Consider the following 21,060-nt stretch of genomic DNA (forward strand, 5'->3'; position numbering starts at 1 on the left):
ACTGAGGTGGACAGATGATGACTCGCCTTACAGACTTTGGCGGGGAGAGGAGATTCCGGCCCAGGCCCGGAACCCAATGAGGTAGATGGGAACTCCTACAGATGCCGGGGCGATGGGCCAGGTGGGCTATCCTCCCTGTCCAAAAAGGCGTGAGGGTGAAAGTTGACCCTGTTGGACACCAACCCTAAGGAGCTGCCATCCCTCCTTGAATGCCACAGGTGCAAATTGGTAAAGCGAATCTGGAAGTCTTGATTTTACCTCGGAGCTAAGAGCCTTGGCAGCTCCTCAGGGAGACTCTGTGTGGTGCGAGGGGAGGGAGAGTGAGGGGACGCCCGCCAAACTGAGGCCCACGCCACAAAGGGGGTTGACCAAATCATTTGCAGGAAATCACCCGCCTACATTGTTAGGCTTCACCATCCTTTCCACGGAGAGGAGTGATTTCCGGGGACCACAAATCCAGGCCAGACAGCCACCTTCAGCGGAGGGCTTCCACTACCCTCACATCAGTCAGTCAAACAGTGGCATTTATCAGCCAGTCAATCATTGATTAAGCACTTACTATGTGCAGAGCACTCTAACAGCGTGGCTCAGTGGAAAGAGCCTGGGCTTTCAAGTCAGTGGTCATGGGTTCAAATCCCAGCTCTCTCAGTTGTCAGCTGTGTGACTTTGGGTGTCACCTAACTTCCCTGTGCCTCAGTTACCTCATCTGTAAAATGAGGATGAAGGCCGTGATCCCCCTTTGGGACAAGCTGATCACCTTGTAACCTCCCCAGCGTTTAGAACAGTGCTTTGCACATATTAAGCACTTAATAAATGCTATTATTATTATTATTATTATTATTATTACTAAATGCTTGGGATAGTACAATATAACACATTTCCAGCCCACAACAAGCTTACTGTCTGTAATAAATAAATTACAGATATGTACGTAAGTGCCAAGGGGTTGGGAGCGGGGAATGAATAAAGGGAGCAAGTCAGGGTGCTGCAGAAGGGAGTTGAAGAAAAGGAAAAGAGGGTTTAATCAGGGAAATCCTCTTGGAAGAGATACACCTTCAGTAAGGCTTTGAAAGCGGGGAGAGTAATTGTCTGTCAGATATGTGTGCTTTGCACACAGTAAGCGCGCGATAAAAACGAATGAATGAATATGAGGACGGAGGGTATTCCAGGTCAGAGGCAGGATGTGGGAGAGAAGTCGGCAGCGAGATTGACAAGATTGAGGTACAGAGAGCTTACTTATAAAGAGTGCTGTACTAAGCCCTTGGAAGAGTGCAATATAGCAGAGTTTGTAGACATGTTCCCTGCCCACAAGGAGTCAAGGGTCGCCCTATTTAAACAGCCAGTGTCCTTTTTTCATCAGCTGGGGAAACGATCCCTTGGGAGAAAGCGAGACAATGATTTAGACCGGTGACAGCGCGGCCCAGTTTGAGGGAGAGGGGAGAGATGAGGCGGCGAGTCAGAGGTAGCAGGGAGGGCCTGCGGGCTTCGCTGCTTCTGGGTCAATTTGAAGCAGCGTGGCTCAGTGGAAAGGGCATGGGCTTTGGAGTTAGAGGTCATGGGTTCAAATTCTGGCTCCGCCAACTGTCAGCTGTGTGACTTTGGGCAAGTCACTTAACTTCGTGCCTCAGTTACCTCATTTGTAAAATGGGGATTAAAACTGTGAGCCCTCCGTGGGACACTCTGATCACCTTGTAACCTCCCCAGCACTTAGAACAGTGCTTTGCACATAGTAAGCGCTTAACAAATACCATCATTATTATTATTATTTGGACACAACCTGACCGAGAGCTGGCCGTCAGCGGGGAGCCGTTCGGCTTGGGCTGAGCATCCTAGACTTGGGCCTGAGCATCCTCCTGGTGAGGATGGCGGGGGCAGGAAGGAGCAGAGACCCGACCCAGAATGAACCGCAGAAGGAGTCTAGTTTATCCTGAAGACAAAAGCGGATGCTAAAGAGGTCAAAATAAAAGTGGGACCTGCCGATTCATCTGAACAGGAGAGAAAGGTGCTGGAAGGGTGAAAATAACAATAACAATATTGATAATAATAATAATGCGAGAAATAGGGCTGTTTTTAAGCACTTAGTGCCAAGCACTGAACCAAGTACTGCAGAAGATATAGACGATCCAGTCAGAAAACAGTTCCTGTCCCCTATGGACCGCTCTAAGTGGGAGAGAGAACAGGTATTTAATCGCCACTCTAAAGGTGATGAAACAGAGGCCCAGGGAAGTGAAGTGACTTGCCCAAGGTCACACAGCAGGCTAGTGGCAGAGGCAGGATTAGAACCCAGGTCCTCTGGTTCCCAGGCCATGCCGCTTCCCCATGGACAAGGGAACGGCGGTAAACAAGTAGGGAGTATCCGGACCCTCTCTTTTATCGTGAGCCTAAGATGCCCTCTGTGGTGCCGTAGGCTTCGAAGCCCATGTCTTCCCCGGACTTCCCTCCCACGGGAGGCTGGCCGCAGCGGCAGGAAGGAGGAGGGATCAAAGCCTCTCTAGAACTGCTTCACGAAAAAATCAACGAGATGAAAGCCGTGTTCGACTCTCTGGAGGACAAGGTAGACTCACCCGTTCCTACCCCCGGGGTGGGCTCAGGACTGGCAGGGGATGCCACAGCCAGCGAAGAGGCCGGGGAGAAAGACTGTGGCCCAAGAGGGAGAGAGGAGAGGCCCGCTGGGGGGTTGGACCCCCTTGCCCCACCAGCAGAAGGGACAGGGTCCCCTCGCCCATCTTGGATCCCAAGAGGGGTAGGTGGCTCGTCCGGTCCTGGACACCACAGCCTTGGCTTCCCATTTTGGCCCCCACTCCCCACCAACCCACTGGCAGAGTGAAGATACTCTTAATAATAATGATGGCATTTATTAAGCACTTACTATGTGCAAAGCACTGTTCTAAGCGCTGGGGAGGTTACAAGGTGATCAGGTTGTCCCACGGGGGGCTCACCATCTTAATCCCCATTTTACAGATGAGGTACTGAGGCCCAAAGAAGTGAAGTGACTTGCCCAAAGTCACACAGCTGACAAGTGGCTGGGATTTGAACCCATGCCCTCTTACTCCAAAGCCTGTGCTCTTTCCACTGAGACATGCTGCTTCTCCCAGGCAGAGGCCGGGTGGAAATCCACAGGGGCGGGAGGCATCCGGGCTCTTGGAAAGCCCACCCACCGTGGATCATCTGATGGCAAAACCAAATGCCACGGGAAGGCATTCCCCACCCCTTTCCGGGAATGACTCCAATCTGGGGCTTCCATTTTTAAAGCTGTTTTTCTGCCTCTAAGCGCAGTTGTTGATGCGCTCCCATGATCTCTCTTGTCCCTCCCCCCAAATCCATAGACAGGTACATGGCAACCCCCATCCCTCTTTCCTCCAGAATCCTACGCCTTCTGTTATCTCCTCTTGCTGCTCTCATCACTGGTAGAAATCACTGGGACCCCCAGGGCTGGGCAGACCCCAGAGCTGGAGGGGAGGGTTTGACAGCCCACCCCAGCCCCCTCACCCCCAGCCAGAGCAGTGGAGAAAGAGACTGCCTGGAAATCCTTGCTCGGCCTCGGTCCGTCCCTGCCTCAGGCTCCAGGGCATCCAGAAGTGGGCAAATCGCAGACTGTGCTTCCTCACTCTGAGCTGGTGGAAATCCCTTGGCGGCGAGCAGGGCCCTGGGCTGGCAGGCTCAAAGGCCTAGGAGTTGGCACGGCTGCAACGAGCCTTTCCCAACAGCTCTTTCAGCTCCTGGAATCAGTCAATAAATCAGCGGTATTTATCGAACGCTTTATGTGTGCAGAGCACTGCACTAAATGCTTGGGAAAGTACACTACAGTCGAGCCGGTAGACGCGATTCTGGCCATCTGTCCTGGGGCTTGATGTGGAGCCAAGGGGTCACCCTGGCCGCAATCCCTTCAGGCCATTACCAGCCCAGAATCCTGATCCTGGGGCTTGACGTGGAGAAGAAGGTCACCCCCTCATTTTTTTTCCCTTCTCCACCTACTTCTGTGGCAGCACTGGGGAGGAGGTGGGGTTCTCTGTGCCCAGTAAGCAGTCAGTAGACACCATGATTGATTGACTAATTGATTGATTGAATATGGCACCAGGGGAAGCAGTGTTTGAGGACCAAATTGGTGCCTTCATGCCAGGGGGCTGGGGGGCGGTGGTCCACACTGGCTGGCACCTGTGAGGGAGGGACCCTATAGTTATCTGCACTGTCACGCTCAGGGATGTAAATGACGTTTGTGGAAAGATACACGAAGTCTTGTTCTTTCCCTTCCCAACTCTGAGCTAGCGGAAATCCCTTGGGGGCAAGCAGGACCCTGGGCTGGCAGGCTGGCACAGCTGCAACAAGTCTTCCTCAACAGCCCCTTCAGCTCCTGCAATCAATGAATCAGTGGTATTTATCGAGCACTTCCCGTGAGCAGAGCACTGCACTGAACGCTAGGAGAGTACACACACCTCCTTCCCTTAAACCTGTACTATTCACCCACTGAGACCTCCGATCTCTGGAACCCCATCCAATTTTCTCAACTCATCATGCCCCACTTAGCCTCCGTACCCGAACTACCCTCCCTTGACGACCAAAAAGACATTCTCAACACCACCGTCCCTTCTGAACTTAACTCAATTCCTCCCTTATCCCTTCGTGGGTCTCGTACCATCATCACTGCCCTGGCTCACCTGCACAGACTGCCTCCTTCACTCTGCTGCTGGCAGAAATCGAAATATCAGGCCGACTCTGTCCACTTCAATTTTATCCTTGCATGCTTGAACTCTGCCTGCTCTTCTGCCTGGCAAACCTATTTCTCTCCCCTTATTGACACCCCTGCCCATCGTCCTCGGTGGTCGTTCCAGACATTTAATTCCCTCCTCAGGCCTGCCCCTTCCCCATCCCTTGTCCCCAGTGACCTGGCCACTGACTTTACAAAGAAAATTGACACCATCAGGTGTAAGCTCCCTAAAATTGCCCCGTCCCTCCCCATTCCGGCCCACTCTTTGACTCTCCCATCCTTGCCAGCAGTATCTCTAGAGGAGATCTCATGCCTCCTCTCAAAAGCCAACCCCCTCCACCTGCACCTTCGACCCCATTTCTTTGGACCTTATCAAAACTCTCAGCCCCTCCCTTCTTCCCTCCCTAAAAGCCATCTTCAACCATTCACTCTCCAGTGGCCTCTTTCCCACTGCTTTCAAACATGTCCCTGTCTCCCCTATCCTAAAAAACCCCTCCTTTGACCCCACAGCTCCCTCCAGTTATCGCCCCATCTCCCTCCTACCATTCCTCTCCAAATTCCTCGACCAAGTAGTCCACGCCCACTCTCTCATATTCCTCTCCTTCAGTTCTCTCCTTGACCCCCTCCAATCTGGCTTCCTTCCCCTTCACTCCACAGAATGAATGAGAGTGGGGAGTTTAAGGATAATGCCAAGGTCCTCTCAGAAGTCACCAATGATCTCCTTCTTGCCAAATCCAACAGCCTCTCCTTCATCCTAATCCTCCTCAACCTCTCAGCTGCTTTTGACACACTGGACCATCCCCTTCTCCTGGAAACGTTACCCAACCATGGCTTCACTGACTGTACTCTCCTGGTTTTCCCCATCTCTCTGGGCCGTTCATTCTCAGTCTCTTTCGTGAGCTCCTCCTCTGTCTCCCAACCCCTAAGTGTGGGGTGTCCCCCAAGGTTCAATTCCGGGTCCCCCTTCTATTCTCCATCCACACCCACTCCCACGGAGAACTCATTTGCTCTGTGTGTGGATGATACCAAAATCTACATTTCCAGCCCTGATCTCTCTCTCTCCAGTCTCACATCTCCTCCTGCCTTCAAGACATCTCTACCTGGATGTCCTCCCGTCCCCTCAAATGTAACATGTCCAAAACAGAGCTCCTTATCTTCCCACCCATACCCTGTCCTCCCCATGACTTTCCCATCACTGTAGACGGCACCACCATCCTTCCTGTCTCACAAACTCATAACCTTGGTGTTATCCTTGACTCCTCTCTCTCTCATTCAACCCACAGATTCAATCCATCGCTAATTCCTGTCAGTCTCGCCTTCACAAAATCACTAAAATCCACTCTCCATCCAAACTGCTATCACATTAATACAGTCACTCACCCTATCCCACCTGGATTACTGCATCATCCTCCTTGCTGACCTACCAGCCTCCTGTCTCTCACCACTCCAGTCTATACTTCACTCTGCTGCCCGGATCATTTTTCTACAGAAACGTTCAGGACATGTCACCCCGCTCCTCAAAAAACTCCAGTGGTTGCCCATCCACCTCTGTATCAAACTCCCCTCCATTGGCTTTAATGCTTTAAAGTGCTCTCCACCACCTTGTCCTCTCCTATCTTACCTCACTTCTCTCTTTCTACAACCCAAACTTCACCCCTCTAATGCTAACCTTCTCACTGTGCCTCCATCTCGCCTATCTCATCACTGACCCCTCGCTCACATCCTGCCTCTGGCCTGGGACTCCCTCCCTCCTCAAATCTGACAATGACTCTCCCTGCCTTCAAAGCCTTATTGAAGGCACATCTCCTCTGAGAGGCCTTCCCAGACTAAGCCCCACTTTTCCTCATCTCCCACTCCCTTCTATGTCACCCTGACTTCCTCCCTCCTAGCCTCACAGCACTTATTTACATATCTGTAATTTTATTGATTTGTATTGATGTCTGTCTCTACCACTCTACGCTGTAAGCTCACTGTGGGCAGGGAATGTGATTGTTTATTGTTGTATTGTGCTCTCCCAAATGCTTAGTACAGTGCTCCACACACAGTAAGCACTCAATAAATACAACCGAATGAATGAAAAAATGAATACATTACAGCAGAGCTGGTAGACAAGATTCTGGCCATCTGAACAGAGGTTTGATGTGGAGCTAAATTGAAAAAATGATTTTTCAAAGGTTTGAGGAGCGTAAAACCTTCCTTTTTCTACAGGTGAGGGTCTAGGCTCCCAGGAGTGAAGATTCTTTCCCTCCAATAGGTGTGGCAATAATAATGATAGTAGTAGTATTTGTTAAGCACTTACTACATTCATTCAATCATATTTATTGAGCGCTTACTGTGTGCAGAGCTCTGTACTGAGCGCTTGGGAAGTACAAGTTGGCAACATATAGAGATGGTCCCTACACAACTGTGAGCTCACAGTCTAGATGCTAAGGCCTGTACAAAGCACTAGGGTAGATTTTGTATCTCACATTCTAAGCTGGAGGGAATCCTCACTTTGCAGATGAGGGAACTGAGGCCCAGAGAAATTGAGTGACTTGCCCAAGGCCACATAGCGGACAAGTTGCGGAGCGGGGATTTGAACCCGGATCCTCAGACTCTCAGGCCCGGGCTGTAGACACTAGGCAATGCTGCTCTCCTGCCAGGCACAATCCAAATCCTGTAACCACTACCATCCACATGCTCAAAGGAGATAATACAGCATTGGGCTGCCATTGTCAGCTGGGGTATTTGGCGACATCGCCGAATTGCTTCTCATGCAAGAAATTAATAGAGCCGACTTGGAAACCACCACGCTTTCTCCATTTTATGTTTCTTGTGTTTTACATTGACTGCAGAGAAGCAGCGTGGCTTAGTGGAAAGAGCCCGGGCTTGGGAACTAGAGGTCATGGGTTCTAATCCTCGCTCCATCACTTGCCAGCTGTGTGACTTAACTTCTCTGTGCCTCAGTTACCTCATCTGGAAAATGGGGATGAAGACTGTGAGCCCCACGTGTGACAACTTGATTACCTTGTATCTCCCCCAGCGCTTAGAACAGTGCTTTTAGTACGCGCTTAACAGATACCATCGTTATTATTACTAGTCTACCATGAAACAAGTGGGACCGACTCTCCAAGTCGCAATAGCCTAAAAAATGTCAGGTAGTACGTGCATTTCCAAATGGGTTCATATTAGCTAACTCTCCTGTCCTTTCAGGAGCAATTAGTTGCGGTATTAATTGAGTTCTTACTGTGTGCCTTGCTAGTACTGGATGAAGCAATGAGGTAAATATAAGATAATTAGATAGGATATAGTCCCTGTCCCACATGAGGCTCCCAATATAAGTGAGCAATTTGGTTTTATCAGTATTTTCTTTCCCTAAGGATGCAAAGAAACTTAATGAGTTTGAAATGAAGAAGTCTCAGGTATAATTTGTTACAGTCAAATTATTCAAATGTGGGGGAGTCTCAGCTTATTCCCTGTAACCATATGTCCACAAGCAATGCTGAGAAGCAGCACGGCCTAGTAGAAAGAGCTGGGGCCTGGAAGTTAGAGGACCTGGAATTAGAGGAATTAGAGCATCTAATTCAGTGCTTTGCACTAAGCAGGTGCTCAATAAACATAATTGATGATGATTTTTTAATGGTATTTGTTAAGCGCTTACTATGTACCAGGCACTGTACTAAGCGTTGGCTAGATACAAAATAATCAGGTTGAACAGTCAGTGTAGCACACGGGGCTCACTATTTTAGTCTCCATTTCACAGAAGAGGTAAGTGAGGCACAGAGAAGCAGTGTGGCTCAGTGGAGAGAGCCCGGGCTTGGGAGTCAGAGGTCATGGGTTCGAATCCCGGCTTCGCCACCTGTCTGCTCTGTGACCTTGGGCAAGTCACTTCACTCCTCTGAGCCTCAGTTCTCTCATCTGTAAAATGGGGATTAAGACTGTGAGCCCCATGGGGGACAACCTGATCACCTTGTATCTACCCCAGCGCTGAACAGTGCTTTGCACATAGTAAGCGCTTAAATTCCATCATCATTATTATTATTATTATTATGTGACTTGCCCAAGGTCAAACAGCAGACGAATGGAGGGGCTGGGATTAGAACCCAGGTCCCTCTGACTCCCAGCCCCATGTTCTTTCCACTAGGCCATGCTGCTTCTCGATGGCGATAGGTAAGCAAGGCCTGAAACGTTCTAGGCAAGCAAATAGGACGCACCTTCTTCACGCTGGAGAAGATAAGAATATGACATATTGCCATCGGAAGTCAAGCAACAGAAAATATCAGTGGGCTCAAGAAGGCATAACTCTAATAGTGGACAGTAATCATGGATAAATTAATGGTCCATGACACCATGGCCGAATGGATAGAATAGGATACTGAAAATCAGGAGACCTGGATTCGAGTCCCAGCTCTACCACAGGCCTGCTGGGCGGCCTTGGGTAAGTCACTTAACCTCCCCACCTAATTTCGCCTTCCGTAGAATTGGGATGAAATAGATCTGAAGCCCTGAATGGGTTAGGAACTGTGTCTGATCTCAAAACTTTGTGTCTAGTCCGATGCAGAGCACATATGAAGCCCTTAATCAATCAATCAATCAATCAATCGTATTTATTGAGCGCTTACTATGTGCAGAGCACTGTACTAAGTGCTTGGGAAGTACAAATTGGCAACACATAGAGACAGTCTCCTGTCCCCATAATTATCCCCATAATAAATTCTATGATTAGGATGAAGATGATGTATTATTAGGGGGGAAAAGTGAGGGATGATATCACGAGGATGGGTGTCAAAGCCATCGGTCAAACTGACCGAGTTTTCTTTGGTTCTACAATATATGAGACAAAATATTGGGCTCTGTGGACAATCTGATTTTGTAGGTATTAACAATAACGATGGTGATATTTGTTAACAATAATATTAACTGTGGTATTTGTTCAGCTCTTACCATGTGCCAAGCACTGCACTTAATAATGATAATAATAATAATAATAATAATGGTATTTGTTAAGTGCTTACTATGTGCAAAGCACTGTTCTAAGCGCTGGGCACTATTCTAATACTGGAGTAGACACAAGATAATCAGGTTTTGGACACGATCCCTGCCCCATAGGGGGCTCACAGTTTAAGTGGGAGGGAGACCAGCTATGGAATCCCCATTTTACAGATGAGGAAGCTGAGGCACAGAGAAGTTAGGTGACTTGCCCAAGGTCGCAGAGCAGACATGTGACGGAGTGGGATTCGAACCCATGACCTCTGACTCCCAAGCCCGGGCTCTTTCCACTGAGCCACGCCGCTTCTCTGTGTCTCACTTACCTCTTCTGTAAAATGGAGGCTAAAGTGGTGAGCCCCGTCTGGTACACAGACTATGTCCAACTTGATTCTTTTGTATCTAGCCAATCCTTAGTACAGTGCCTGGTACATAGTAAGCGCTTAACAAGTACCGTTAAAAAATCGTCAATTATGTTTAGTGAGCGCCTGCTTACTGCAAAGCACTGAATTAGATGCTTGGGATGGTTCAGCAGAAGCAAGACACATGATCAGTGCCCCCAAGGAGTTTGCAATGTAATGGAGACCAAAGACAAAAATTATTTACACACTGTGGGAGTAGGAGTAGCACAGAACGAGTGCTTTGCAGACTGTAAATACTTAGGACACGACTTGGCGATCATATTCTGTGCACATTAACAACTCTTCCTCCTCCCAGGAAATCTGAAGGGCATTTTCTGAGTCATCCTCATCTTCTATCCTCGTCACTCAGTACTTGCTTGAAGGAGAGACCAGATTTAAGATCTGGGAGGAATTTCCTATTTACAGGAACTTGATTTTTTTAAGGAATAATTAATAGCGGTATTTGTTAAGTGCGCACTCTGAGCCAAGCATATATTAAGCACCGGGGTAGATACAAGATATTGGATTGCACAGAGTTGCTGTCCTACATGGGGTTCACTGGCTAAGAGGGAGGAGGATTGAGTTCCTATTTTACCTGTGAGGTAACCGAGGCTCAGAGAAATTAAGTGACTTGCTCAAGGTCACACAGCATGCAAGTGGCGGAGCCTGGATTAAAACCCAGGTCCTCAGACTGCCAGGCTCATCTTTCCGTTAGACTCCACTGCAGTGTGGCTTAATGGAAAGAGCATGGGAATCAGAGGTCATTCATTCATTCATTCAATAGTATTTATTGAGCGCTTACTGTGTGCAGAGCACTGTACTAAGCGCTTGGGAAGTACAAGTTGGCAACATATAGAGACAGTCCCTACCCAACGGTGGGCTCACAGTCTAGAAGATCGTGGTTTCTAATCCCGGCTCCACCACTTGTCAGCTCTGCAACATTGGGCAAGTCACTCCACTTCTCTGGGCCTCAGTTACCTTATCTGTAAAATGGGGATTGAGACTGTGAGCCCCACGTGGGACCACCGGATTACCTTGTTACTTAGAACAGTGCTTGGCACATAGTAAGCGCTTAACAAATACCATTATTATTATCATTCATTTTGGATGTTGAAAAATGCTTCTCACCAAGGTGTTTTAGGCTAAATGGAATAGCTGCAGAAGTCCTGGGAGACTGTATTAATTTGTCTTTTTTTTTTTGCCCCCATTATGCAACTTTGGCTGGAGGCATGTGGGGCATTCAGCGGCGGAAGATATAAGGGGAAGAGTCAGGGTCAGTTTAAGGCAACGAGTACTGGGAGCAAAAACTTGCCCTTCCCCTGGTGACACCAATCCCCCTTTACCTGCTCGTTTCTCCACAGCACAGCTGGGGCTGATTTTACATGGGCCCCGTGGGTGGGGGTGGGTGCAGAAGGGAGAGGGAACATCAATCAATCATATTTATTGAGCGCTTACTGTGTGCAGAGCACTGTACTAAGTGCTTGGGAAGTCCAAGTCGGCAACATATAGAGACGGTCCCTACCCAACAGCAGGCTCACAGTCTAGAAGGGGGAGACAGACAACAAAACACATTAACAAAATAAAATAAATAGAATAAATATGTACAAATAAAATAGAGTAATAAATACGTACAAACATATATACAGGTATGTATATACAGGTGCATACATATATAAAGATGACACCAAGGTTATATGCATTTGAGACACGAAGGGTGGTGATGACATCTACATTGATGGGAAAAACATATCTCACCGTCCCCACTCCCCACAGTTCCAAGGCTCAAAGCTATCCTAAAGATGGGAATCCTGGGTCAATCAATCAATCGTATTTATTGAGCGCTTACTGTGTGCAGAGCACTGTACTAAGCACTTGGGAAGTCCAAGTCGGCAACATATAGAGATGCAACTGTTGTTGAGACTCCTAATCACAATGGGCTCTCAACCAACCTTCTAGACTGTGAGCCCACTGTTGGGTTGGGACCGACTCTATATGTTGCCAACTTGGACTTCCCAAGCGCTTAGTACAGTGCTCTGCACACAGTAAGCGCTCAATAAATACGATGGAATGAATGAATGAATGATGGCCACAAGGTGATGTTGGTTCCTGAAGAAAAATGCTCCAGTTTCTTAGGGAACAGAGTAGCCCTGCCAAGATCCCTGCTACCCATCGCCCTTGACCTCTCGAGTTGTTAATATGTTTGGTTTTGTTCTCTGTCTCCCCCTTCTAGACTGTGAGCCCACTGTTGGGTAGGGACCGTCTCTATATGTTGCCAACTTGTACATCCCAAGCGCTTAGTACAGTGCTCTGCACACAGTAAGCGCTCAATAAATACGATTGAATGAATGAATGAGTCAGAGGACCTGGGTTCTAATGCCAGGTCTGCCAATTGCATGCTGTGTGACCTCAGGCAAGTCACTTCACCGCTCTGCTCATTTGTGGGCAGGGAATGTGTCCATTTTATTGTTGTCTGTACTCTCCCAAGCATTTAGTACAGTGCCCTGCACACGGTAAATGCTCAATAAATACGATGATTGATTGATCGATTGATTCTCTGTGCCTCAGTTCTCCTGTTCTCTCTCCTATTTATTCATTCAATCGCATTTATTGAGCGCTTACTGTGTGCACAGCACTGTACTAAGCGCTTGGGAAGTACAAGTTGGCAACATATAGAGACGGTCCCTACCCAACAGTGAGCTCACAGTCTAGAAGGGGGAGACAGAGAACAAAACAAAACATATTAACAAAATAAAATAAATAGAACATGTGAGTCCCACGCGGGACAGGGACCGTGTCCAACCTAATTAACTCGAATCTACCCTAGTGCTTGGAACAGTGTTTGAAAACATAGTAAGCGCTTAACAAATACCATAAAAACAAAACAACTCGAGGAATGTGAGCATCTTACCTCATCTGGTACATCTGGTACAAGCTGAGAAACAGCGTGGCTCAGTGGAAAATGCCCGGGCTTTGGAGTCAGAGGTCATGGGTTCGAATCCTGTCTCTGCCATTTCATTCATTCATTCATTCAATGGTATTTAATGATTTAAATCATTAAATACATTACAGTCTCAATCCCTACTTTACAGAGGGGGTAACTGAAGCACAGAGAAGTGAAGTCCCTACTAAGAGCTCACCTCCTCCAGGAGGCCTTCCCAGACTGAGCCCCTTCATTCCTCTCCCCCTCGTCACCCTCTCCATCCCTGCCGCCTTACCTCCTTCCCTTCCCCACAGCACCTGTATATATGTATGGATGTTTGTACATATTTATTAATCTATTTATTTATTTTACTTGTACATATCTATTCTATTTATTTTATTTTGTTAAGATGTTTGGTTTTGTTCTCTTTCTCCCCCTTCTAGACTGTGAGCCCACTGTTGGGTAGGGACTGTCTCTATATGTTGCCAACTTGTACTTCCCAAGCCCTTAGTACAGTGCTCTGCACACAGTAAGTGCTCAATAAATACGATTGATTGATTGAAGTGACTCATCCGAGGTCACACAGCTGACAAGTGGTGGAGCCAAGATTAGAACCCAGGTGCTTCTGCTTTCCAGGCCCGTTCTCTATCCACTTCACCATAATAATAATGTTGGTATTTGTTAAGCGCTTACTATGTGCCAAGCACTGTACTAAGCGCTGGGGTAGATACAGGGTAAAGAGGTTGTCCCACATGGGGCTCACAGTTTTAATCCCCATTTTACAGATGAGGTAACTGAGGCACAGAGAAGTTAAGTGACTTGCCCAAAGTAACACAGCTGACAGTTGGCGGAGCCGGAATTTGAACCCATGACCTCTGACTCCAAAGCCCGGGCTCTTTCCACTGAGCCACACTGCTTCACTGCACCATGTTGCTTCTAACAGCAGCTCTAGCTTCTCCTTCTCCTCTTCCCCTCCCTCAATTAATCAATCAACCAGTCAGTGGTATTTATTGAAGACTACTGGGTGAAGAGCACTGTACTAAGTGCTCGGGAGAGTAGAGTACCACAGAAGCAGCAGACACATTCCCAGCTCATAACAAGCTTCCAGTCACCGTGGCCATCACCATCACAAGTGGTGATGGTTTTTATGGTATTTGGATTAGAGAAGCAGCGTGGCTCAGTGGAAAGAGCCCGGGCTTGGGAGTCAGAGGTCATGGGTTCAAATCCCAGCTCTGCCAATTGTCAGCTGTGTGACTTTGGGCAAGTCACTTCACTTCTCTGGGCCTCAGTTCCCTCATCTGGAAAATGAGGATGAAGACGGAGAGCCCCCCGCGGGACAACCTGATCAGCTTGTAACCTCCCCAGCGCTTAGAACAGTGCTTTGCACATAGTAAGCGGTTAATAAATGCCATCATCATTATTATTATTATTAGAACAGTGCTTTGCAAATAGTAAGCCTTTAATAAATGCCATTATTATTATTATTATTATTATTATTATTATGTGTCAAGCACTGTTCTAAGCACTGGGGTAGATACAAGTTAATCAGGTAGATCACAGTCCTGTCAGATTTTCTAGACCTCAGTTTTTTTTTCCCCGTCTGCATCTTTCCAATGAATCCTTCCAGTCTCTCCTCACAAAGATGCTTCTTGATGCCCTGGATCATCTTGGTTGTCTGTCTCTTCTCTAGGTCTGTGATGTCCTTTTTTGGTGATATTTATTAAGCACTTACTATATGCCAGGCATTGTACTAAATGCTGGGGTGGATATAACCAAATTGGACACAGTTCCTGTCCCACGTGGGGCTTTTTTGGGGTGCCCAGAAGCGAGGGTGTTCCCTGTCTTGAAAAGAATGGCAGACCTGTGGCTTTTGTTTGGTTTCTCTGTCCCCTTCCTGAAAATGTCCTGCATTTTCTTGGCCTCTCTTCCTGGTGCTACACTGATCACATATGTGCCACTTCCTCAAAGGAAGACCTTCTTAGGGGTCTCCCCACAACCCTTTCCTTCCTTAGCTATTTTGGTGGTCTGCACCAGCATTTTGCCACCCTTGTGTGTAGGTAGGATGGGCCCCGTGATGGCCTGGCCGTGAGCTTCACTCCCAAGCTCTTTGGGAAAGAGCGGGCAGCCAAAAGTGAACTTACTGCACCTTGGGAGCTGGAAATGGGCTGGAGATAATAATAATAATAATAATAATAATGATAATGGCATTTATTAAGCGCTTACTATGTGTAAAACACTGTTCTAAGCGCTGGGGAGGTCACAAGGTGATCAGGTTGTTCCACGGGGGCTCACAGTCTTCATCCCCATTTTACAGATGAGGGAACTGAGGCCCAGAGAAGTGAAGCAACTCGCCCAAAGTCACACAGCTGACAATTGGTGGAGCCGGAATTTGAACCCATGACCTCTGACTCCAAAGCCCGGGCTCTTTCCACTGAGCCACGCTGCTTCTCTGTTGATGAAGCCAAGATGGTGGCTCCTCACTGTCCCTTGCCAGCAGGGAGTCCCTCTTAGCCCATTCCCGCCCACCGTGGGGTTCCCTCCTGCCCCCCGGCCACTGGTCTTGGGTAGGGACTGTCTCTATATGTTGCCAATTTGTACTTCCCAAGCGCTTAGTACAGTGCTCTGCACATAGTAAGCGCTCAATAAATACGATTGATGATGATGATGATGATGATGATGGTCTTCAGAGGCAGGCAGAGGATCCTTTCACCCCTGGACCTGGAAACCGTCCACTCCAAACGTCTCAGAAGCCCATAACTTTGGCGCTGCATTCATTCATTCATTCAATCGTAGTTATTGGGTACTTACTGTGTGCAAAGCACTGTACTAAGCGCTTGGTAAGTACCTCGACTCATCTCTCTCATTCAACACACATATTCAGTCTGTCACCAAATCCTGTCAGTTCTGTCTTCACGACATCCCCCAAATCCACCCTTCCTCCAGGCTGGCTCTGGCCCCTTTTTCTTTCCCCTTCTAGACTGTGAGCCCACTGTTGGGTAGGGACTGTCTCTATATGTTGCCAACTTGGACTTCCCAAGCCTTTAGTACAGTGCTCTGCACACAGTAAGTGCTCAATAAATACGATGGATTGATTGGTTGATTCCCATTTAGTACAGTGCTCTGCACACAGTAAGCGCTCAATAAATACAATTGAATGAATGAATTCAAACTGCTACCATGTTAATCCTGACACTTATCCTATTCCATCTCGATTTCTGCATCAGCTCCTTGCTGACCTTCTTGCCTCCTGTCTCTCCCCACTCCAGTCCATACGTCACTCCGCTGCCTGGATCATTTTTCTACAAAACCGTCATGTTCACCCACTCCTCAAGAACCTCCAGTGGTTGCCCATCCACCCCTGTATCGAACAGAAACTCTTTACTATCAGCTTTAAAGCCCTCCTACCTCACCCATCTTCTCCAAGAGGCCTTCCCCGACTAAGCCATCATTTCCTCTTCTCCTACTCCTCTCTGCGTCACCCTGGCACTTGGATTTACATCTTTTATTCACCCCTCCCTCGGCCCCATAACGCTTACTTACGTATCAGTGCTTAGAACAGTGCTTTGCACATAGTAAGCGCTTAATAAATGTTATTATTATATCCGTAATTTATTTATATTACTGTCACCCACTCCTCAAGAACCTTCAGTGGTTGCCCATCCACCCCTGTATCGAACAGAAACTCTTTACCATCAGCTTTAAAGCACTCCTACCTCAAGTGTGCAGGCTTGGCTCCTGTAATATCAACCTATTCATTTTACATCGATCTCCTCTATCTCATCACCAACCTCTAGCCCACGTCCTGCTTCAGGCCCGGAACACCCTCCCTCTTCATATCCAACAGACGATCACTCTCCCCACCTTCAAAGCCTTATTTAAATCCCATCTCCTCCAACAGGCCTTCCCCGACTAAGCCATCATTTCCTCTTCTCCTATTCCGCTCTGCGTCATCCTGGCACTTGGATTTATACCCTTTATTCACCCCTCCCTCGGCCCCATAACATTTACTTGCATATCAGCACTTAGAACAGTGCTTTGCACATAGTAAGCGCTTAATAAATGCTATCATTATTATTATATCCGTAATTTATTTATTTATTTTACCGTCTGTCACTCCCTCCAAACATTTCAATTCACTGTGGGCGGGGAATGTGTCTACCAACTCTGTTATAGTGTACTCTCTCAAGCTCATAGTTGACAGTACTGTACTTCCCAAGCACTTAGTACAGTGCTCTGCACACAGTAAGTGCTCAATAAATACGATTGAATGAATGAATGACAGTACTAAGCTCTGCTGTTCATCAATCAATCAATCAATCACATTTATTGAGCGCTTACTGTGTGCAGAGCACTGTACTAAGCACTTGGGAAGTACAAGTTGGCAACATATAGAGACGGTCCCTACCCAACAGTGGGCTCACAGTCTAGAAGGGGGAGACAGAGAACAAAACCAAACATATTAACAAAATAAAATAAATAGAATAGATATGTACAAGTAAAATAAATAAATAGAGTAATAAATATGTACAAACATATATACATATATACAGGTGCAGTGGGGAAGGGAAGGAGGTAAGACGGGGGGATGGAGAGGGGAACGAGGGGGAGAGGAAGGAGGGGGCTCAGTGTGGGAAGGCCTCCTGGAGGAGGTGAGCTCTCAGTAGGGCCTTGAAGGGAGGAAGAGAGCGAGCTTGGCGGGTGTTGGGAGGGAGGGCATTCCAGGCCAGGGGGATGACGTGGGCCGGGGGTCGATGGCGGGACAGGTGAGAACGAGGCCCAGTGAGGAGATTAGCGGCAGAGGAGCGGAGGGTGCGGGCTGGGCTGGAGAAGGACAGAAGGGAGGCAACATTGCCAAGATCCGCCCTTTCCTCTCCATCCAAACTGCTACCCTGCTCATTCAAGCTCTCATCCTATCCCGTCTGGACTACTGCACCAGCCTTCTCTCTGATCTCCCATCCTCGTGTCTCTCGCCACTTCAATCCATACTTCATGCTGCTGCCCGGATTATCTTTGTCCAGAAACGCTCTGGGCATGTTAGTCCCCTCCTCAAAAATCTCCAGTGGCTACCGATCAATCTGCGCATCAGGCAGAAACTCCTCACCCTGGGCTTCAAGGCTGTCCATCCATCCCCTCGCCCCCTCCTACCTCACCTCCCTTCTCTCCTTCTACTGCCCAGCCCGCACCCTCCGCTCCTCCACCGCTAATCTCCTCACCGTCCCTCGCTCTCGCCTGTCCCACCATCGACCCCCGTCCCACATCATCCCCCGGGCCTGAAATGCCCTCCCTCTGCCCATCTGCCAAGCTAGCTCTCTTCCTCCCTTCAAGGCCCTGCTGAGAGCTCACCTCCTCCAGGAGGCCTTCCCAGACTGAGCCCCTTCCTTCCTCTCCCCCTCGTCCCCCTCTCCATCCCCCCATCTTACCTCCTTCCCTTCCCCACAGCACCTGTATATATGTATATATGGTTGTACATATTTATTACTCTATTTATTTATTTATTTATTTTACTTGTACATTTCTATCCTATTTATTTTATTCTGTTGGTATGTTTGGTTCTGTTCTCTGTCTCCCCCTTTTAGACTGTGAGCCCACTGTTGGGTAGGGACTGTCTCTATGTGTTGCCAATTTGTACTTCCCAAGCGCTTAGTACAATGCTCTGCACATAGTAAGCGCTCAATAAATACGATTGATTGATTGATTGATAGGAGGGGGCAAGGGGATGGACAGCCTTGAAGCCCAGGGTGAGGAGTTTCTGCCTGATGCGCAGATTGATTGGTAGCCACCGGAGATTTTTGAGGAGGGGAGTAACATGCCCAGAGCATTTCTGGACAAAGGCAATCCGGGCAGCGGAGTGAAGTATGGACTGAAGTGGGGAGAGACACGAGGATGGGAGATCAGAGAGAAGGCTGATGCAGTAGTCCAGACGGGATAGTATGAGAGCTTGAACGAACAGGGTAGCGGTTTGGATGGAGAGGAAAGGGCGAATCTTGGCAATGTTGCGGAGCTGAGACCGGCAGGTTTTGGTGACGGCTTGGATGTGAGGGGTGAATGAGAGAGCGGAGTCGAGGATGACACCAAGGTTGCGGGCTTGTGAGATGGGAAGGATGGTAGTGCCATCAACAGTGATGGGAAAGTAAGGGAGAGGGCAGGGTTTGGGAGGGAAGACAAGGAGTTCAGTCTTGGACATGTTGAGTTTTAGGTGGTGGGCAGACATCCAGATGGAGATGTCCTGAAGGCAGGAGGAGATGGGAGCCTGCAGGGAGGGGGAGAGAGCAGGGGCAGAGATGTAGATTTGGGTGTCATCAGCGTAGAGATGATAGTTGAAGCCGTGGGAGCGAATGAGATTACCAAGGGAGTGAGTAAGTTCTGCCACTTGTCAGCTGTGTGACTTTGGGCAAGTCACTTAACTCCTCTGGGCCTCAGTTACCTCATCTGTAAAATAGGGATTAAGACTGTGAGCCCCCTTGGGACAACCTGATCACCTTGTAACCTCCCCAGCGCTTAGAACAGTGCTTTGCACATAGTAAGTGCTTAATAAATGCCATTAAAAAAAGTGCTGTGGGGATGGGGTGAAAGCCTAAGTGGTTAAGAGGGTACAGACCTTCTGCGTAGGTGACGCAGAAGAGAGAGCAAATAAGTAAATAAGGGCTTTTTCTGGAAAGGACTCTTGGAGGGGATGTGATTTTAACAGGCCTTTGAAAGTTGGGGAGTGGTGGTCTGTCGGATATGGATGAGAAGGAAGTTTCAGGACAGAGGGAAGATGTGAGCCCACTGTTGGGTAGGGAGCGTCTCTTTATGTTGCCAACTCGTACTTCCCAAGCGCTTAGTACAGTGCTCTGCACACAATAAGCGCTCAATAAATACGATTGAATGAATGAATGAATGTGGGCCTGGGGCTGGTGGAGAGAAAGACGAGACTGAGGTACAGTGAGTAGGTTGGTGAGAGAGGAGCGATTTTGTGGGCTGGGCTACTGTAGGAAATCAGCGAGATAAGGTAGAAAGCGACCAACTGATCGAGAGCATTAAAGCCAATGGTCTGATGCCGAGGTGGATGTGCCACCACTGGAGGTTGTTGAGGAATGGGGAGATGTGGACTGATTTTTTTTTTTAGAAAAACGATCTGGGCAGCAGAGTAAACTAAGGAGTGGAGAGGGGAGAGACGAGACCCAGGGAGGCCAGTGAGGAAGCTGATGCAGCAGAAAAGGCAGGATGGGATAAATGCTTGGATCAGATTAGTAGCAGTTTGGAAGGAGAGAAAAGGGTGGATTTGAGCGATGTCGTGAGGTCGAACGAAGGGATTTGGTGATAGATGTTGGTTAAATGAGAGCGCGAGTCGAGGATCAGGCCCAGGAGGTGGGCTTGTGAGACTGGGAGGATGGTGGTTTGGTCTACGGTAATGGGAAATTCTGCGGGAGGACAGGGTTTGGGTGGAAAGGTGAGGAGTTGTGATTCAAATATGGATATCCTGCTAAAACACCTCAAACTTAATGAGTAGAGATGTTCTGAAGGCAGGAGGAATTGGGAGACTGCAGAGGAGGAGAAAGATAATAATAATAATAATACTAATGGCATTTATTAAGTGCTTACTATGTTCTAAGCACTGGGGAAGTTACAAGGTGCTCAGATTGTCCCATGGGGGGGCTCACAGTCTTAATCCCCATTTTACAGATGAGGTAACTGAGGCACAGAGAAGTAAAGTGACTTGCCCAGAGTCACACAGCTGACAATTTCAGGGCTGGAGATGTAGATTTCTCTTATCGCTACACTCTACACTGTGTCTCATCTAGACAATAAATACGATTGATTTATCGTATTTAGCGTATCGTATCGCTCGATAAATCCAATCGATTGTACAAGCGCTTAGTACAGTGCTCTGCACACAGTAAGCGCTCAATAAATACGATTGATGATGATGATGATTTGGGAATCAACCGCAGAGAGTTGGTAGTTGAAGCTGCGGGGATGAATGCATTCTCCAAGGGAGCGGGTTTAGATGGAGAATAGAAGGGGACACAGACGTGAGCCCTGATGGACCCCCACAGTTGAGAGACATCCTTCCCCTGTCCCCCTCC

At 48.1% G+C, this 21,060-nt stretch overlaps 1 protein-coding gene across 6 annotated transcripts in view; it reads left to right on the forward strand.

The window, feature by feature from the left end:
* Positions 1–21,060, forward strand: part of ARHGEF33 (Rho guanine nucleotide exchange factor 33) — a 145,197-nt gene that overhangs the window by 29,937 nt on the left and 94,200 nt on the right. For 5 of the 6 annotated variants that reach the window (XM_038746091.1, XM_038746092.1, XM_038746096.1 and 2 more), the window contains exon 2: positions 2,408–2,554. The exons of the other annotated variant lie outside the window; for it this stretch is intronic. In XM_038746091.1, coding sequence (XP_038602019.1) covers positions 2,408–2,554 — 147 coding nt within the window. The remainder of the gene's footprint in view (positions 1–2,407; positions 2,555–21,060) is intronic. 6 annotated transcript variants of the gene reach the window in all.

This window comes from Tachyglossus aculeatus, chromosome 1, assembly GCF_015852505.1.
Source record: "Tachyglossus aculeatus isolate mTacAcu1 chromosome 1, mTacAcu1.pri, whole genome shotgun sequence".
Lineage (NCBI taxonomy): Eukaryota > Metazoa > Chordata > Mammalia > Monotremata > Tachyglossidae > Tachyglossus > Tachyglossus aculeatus.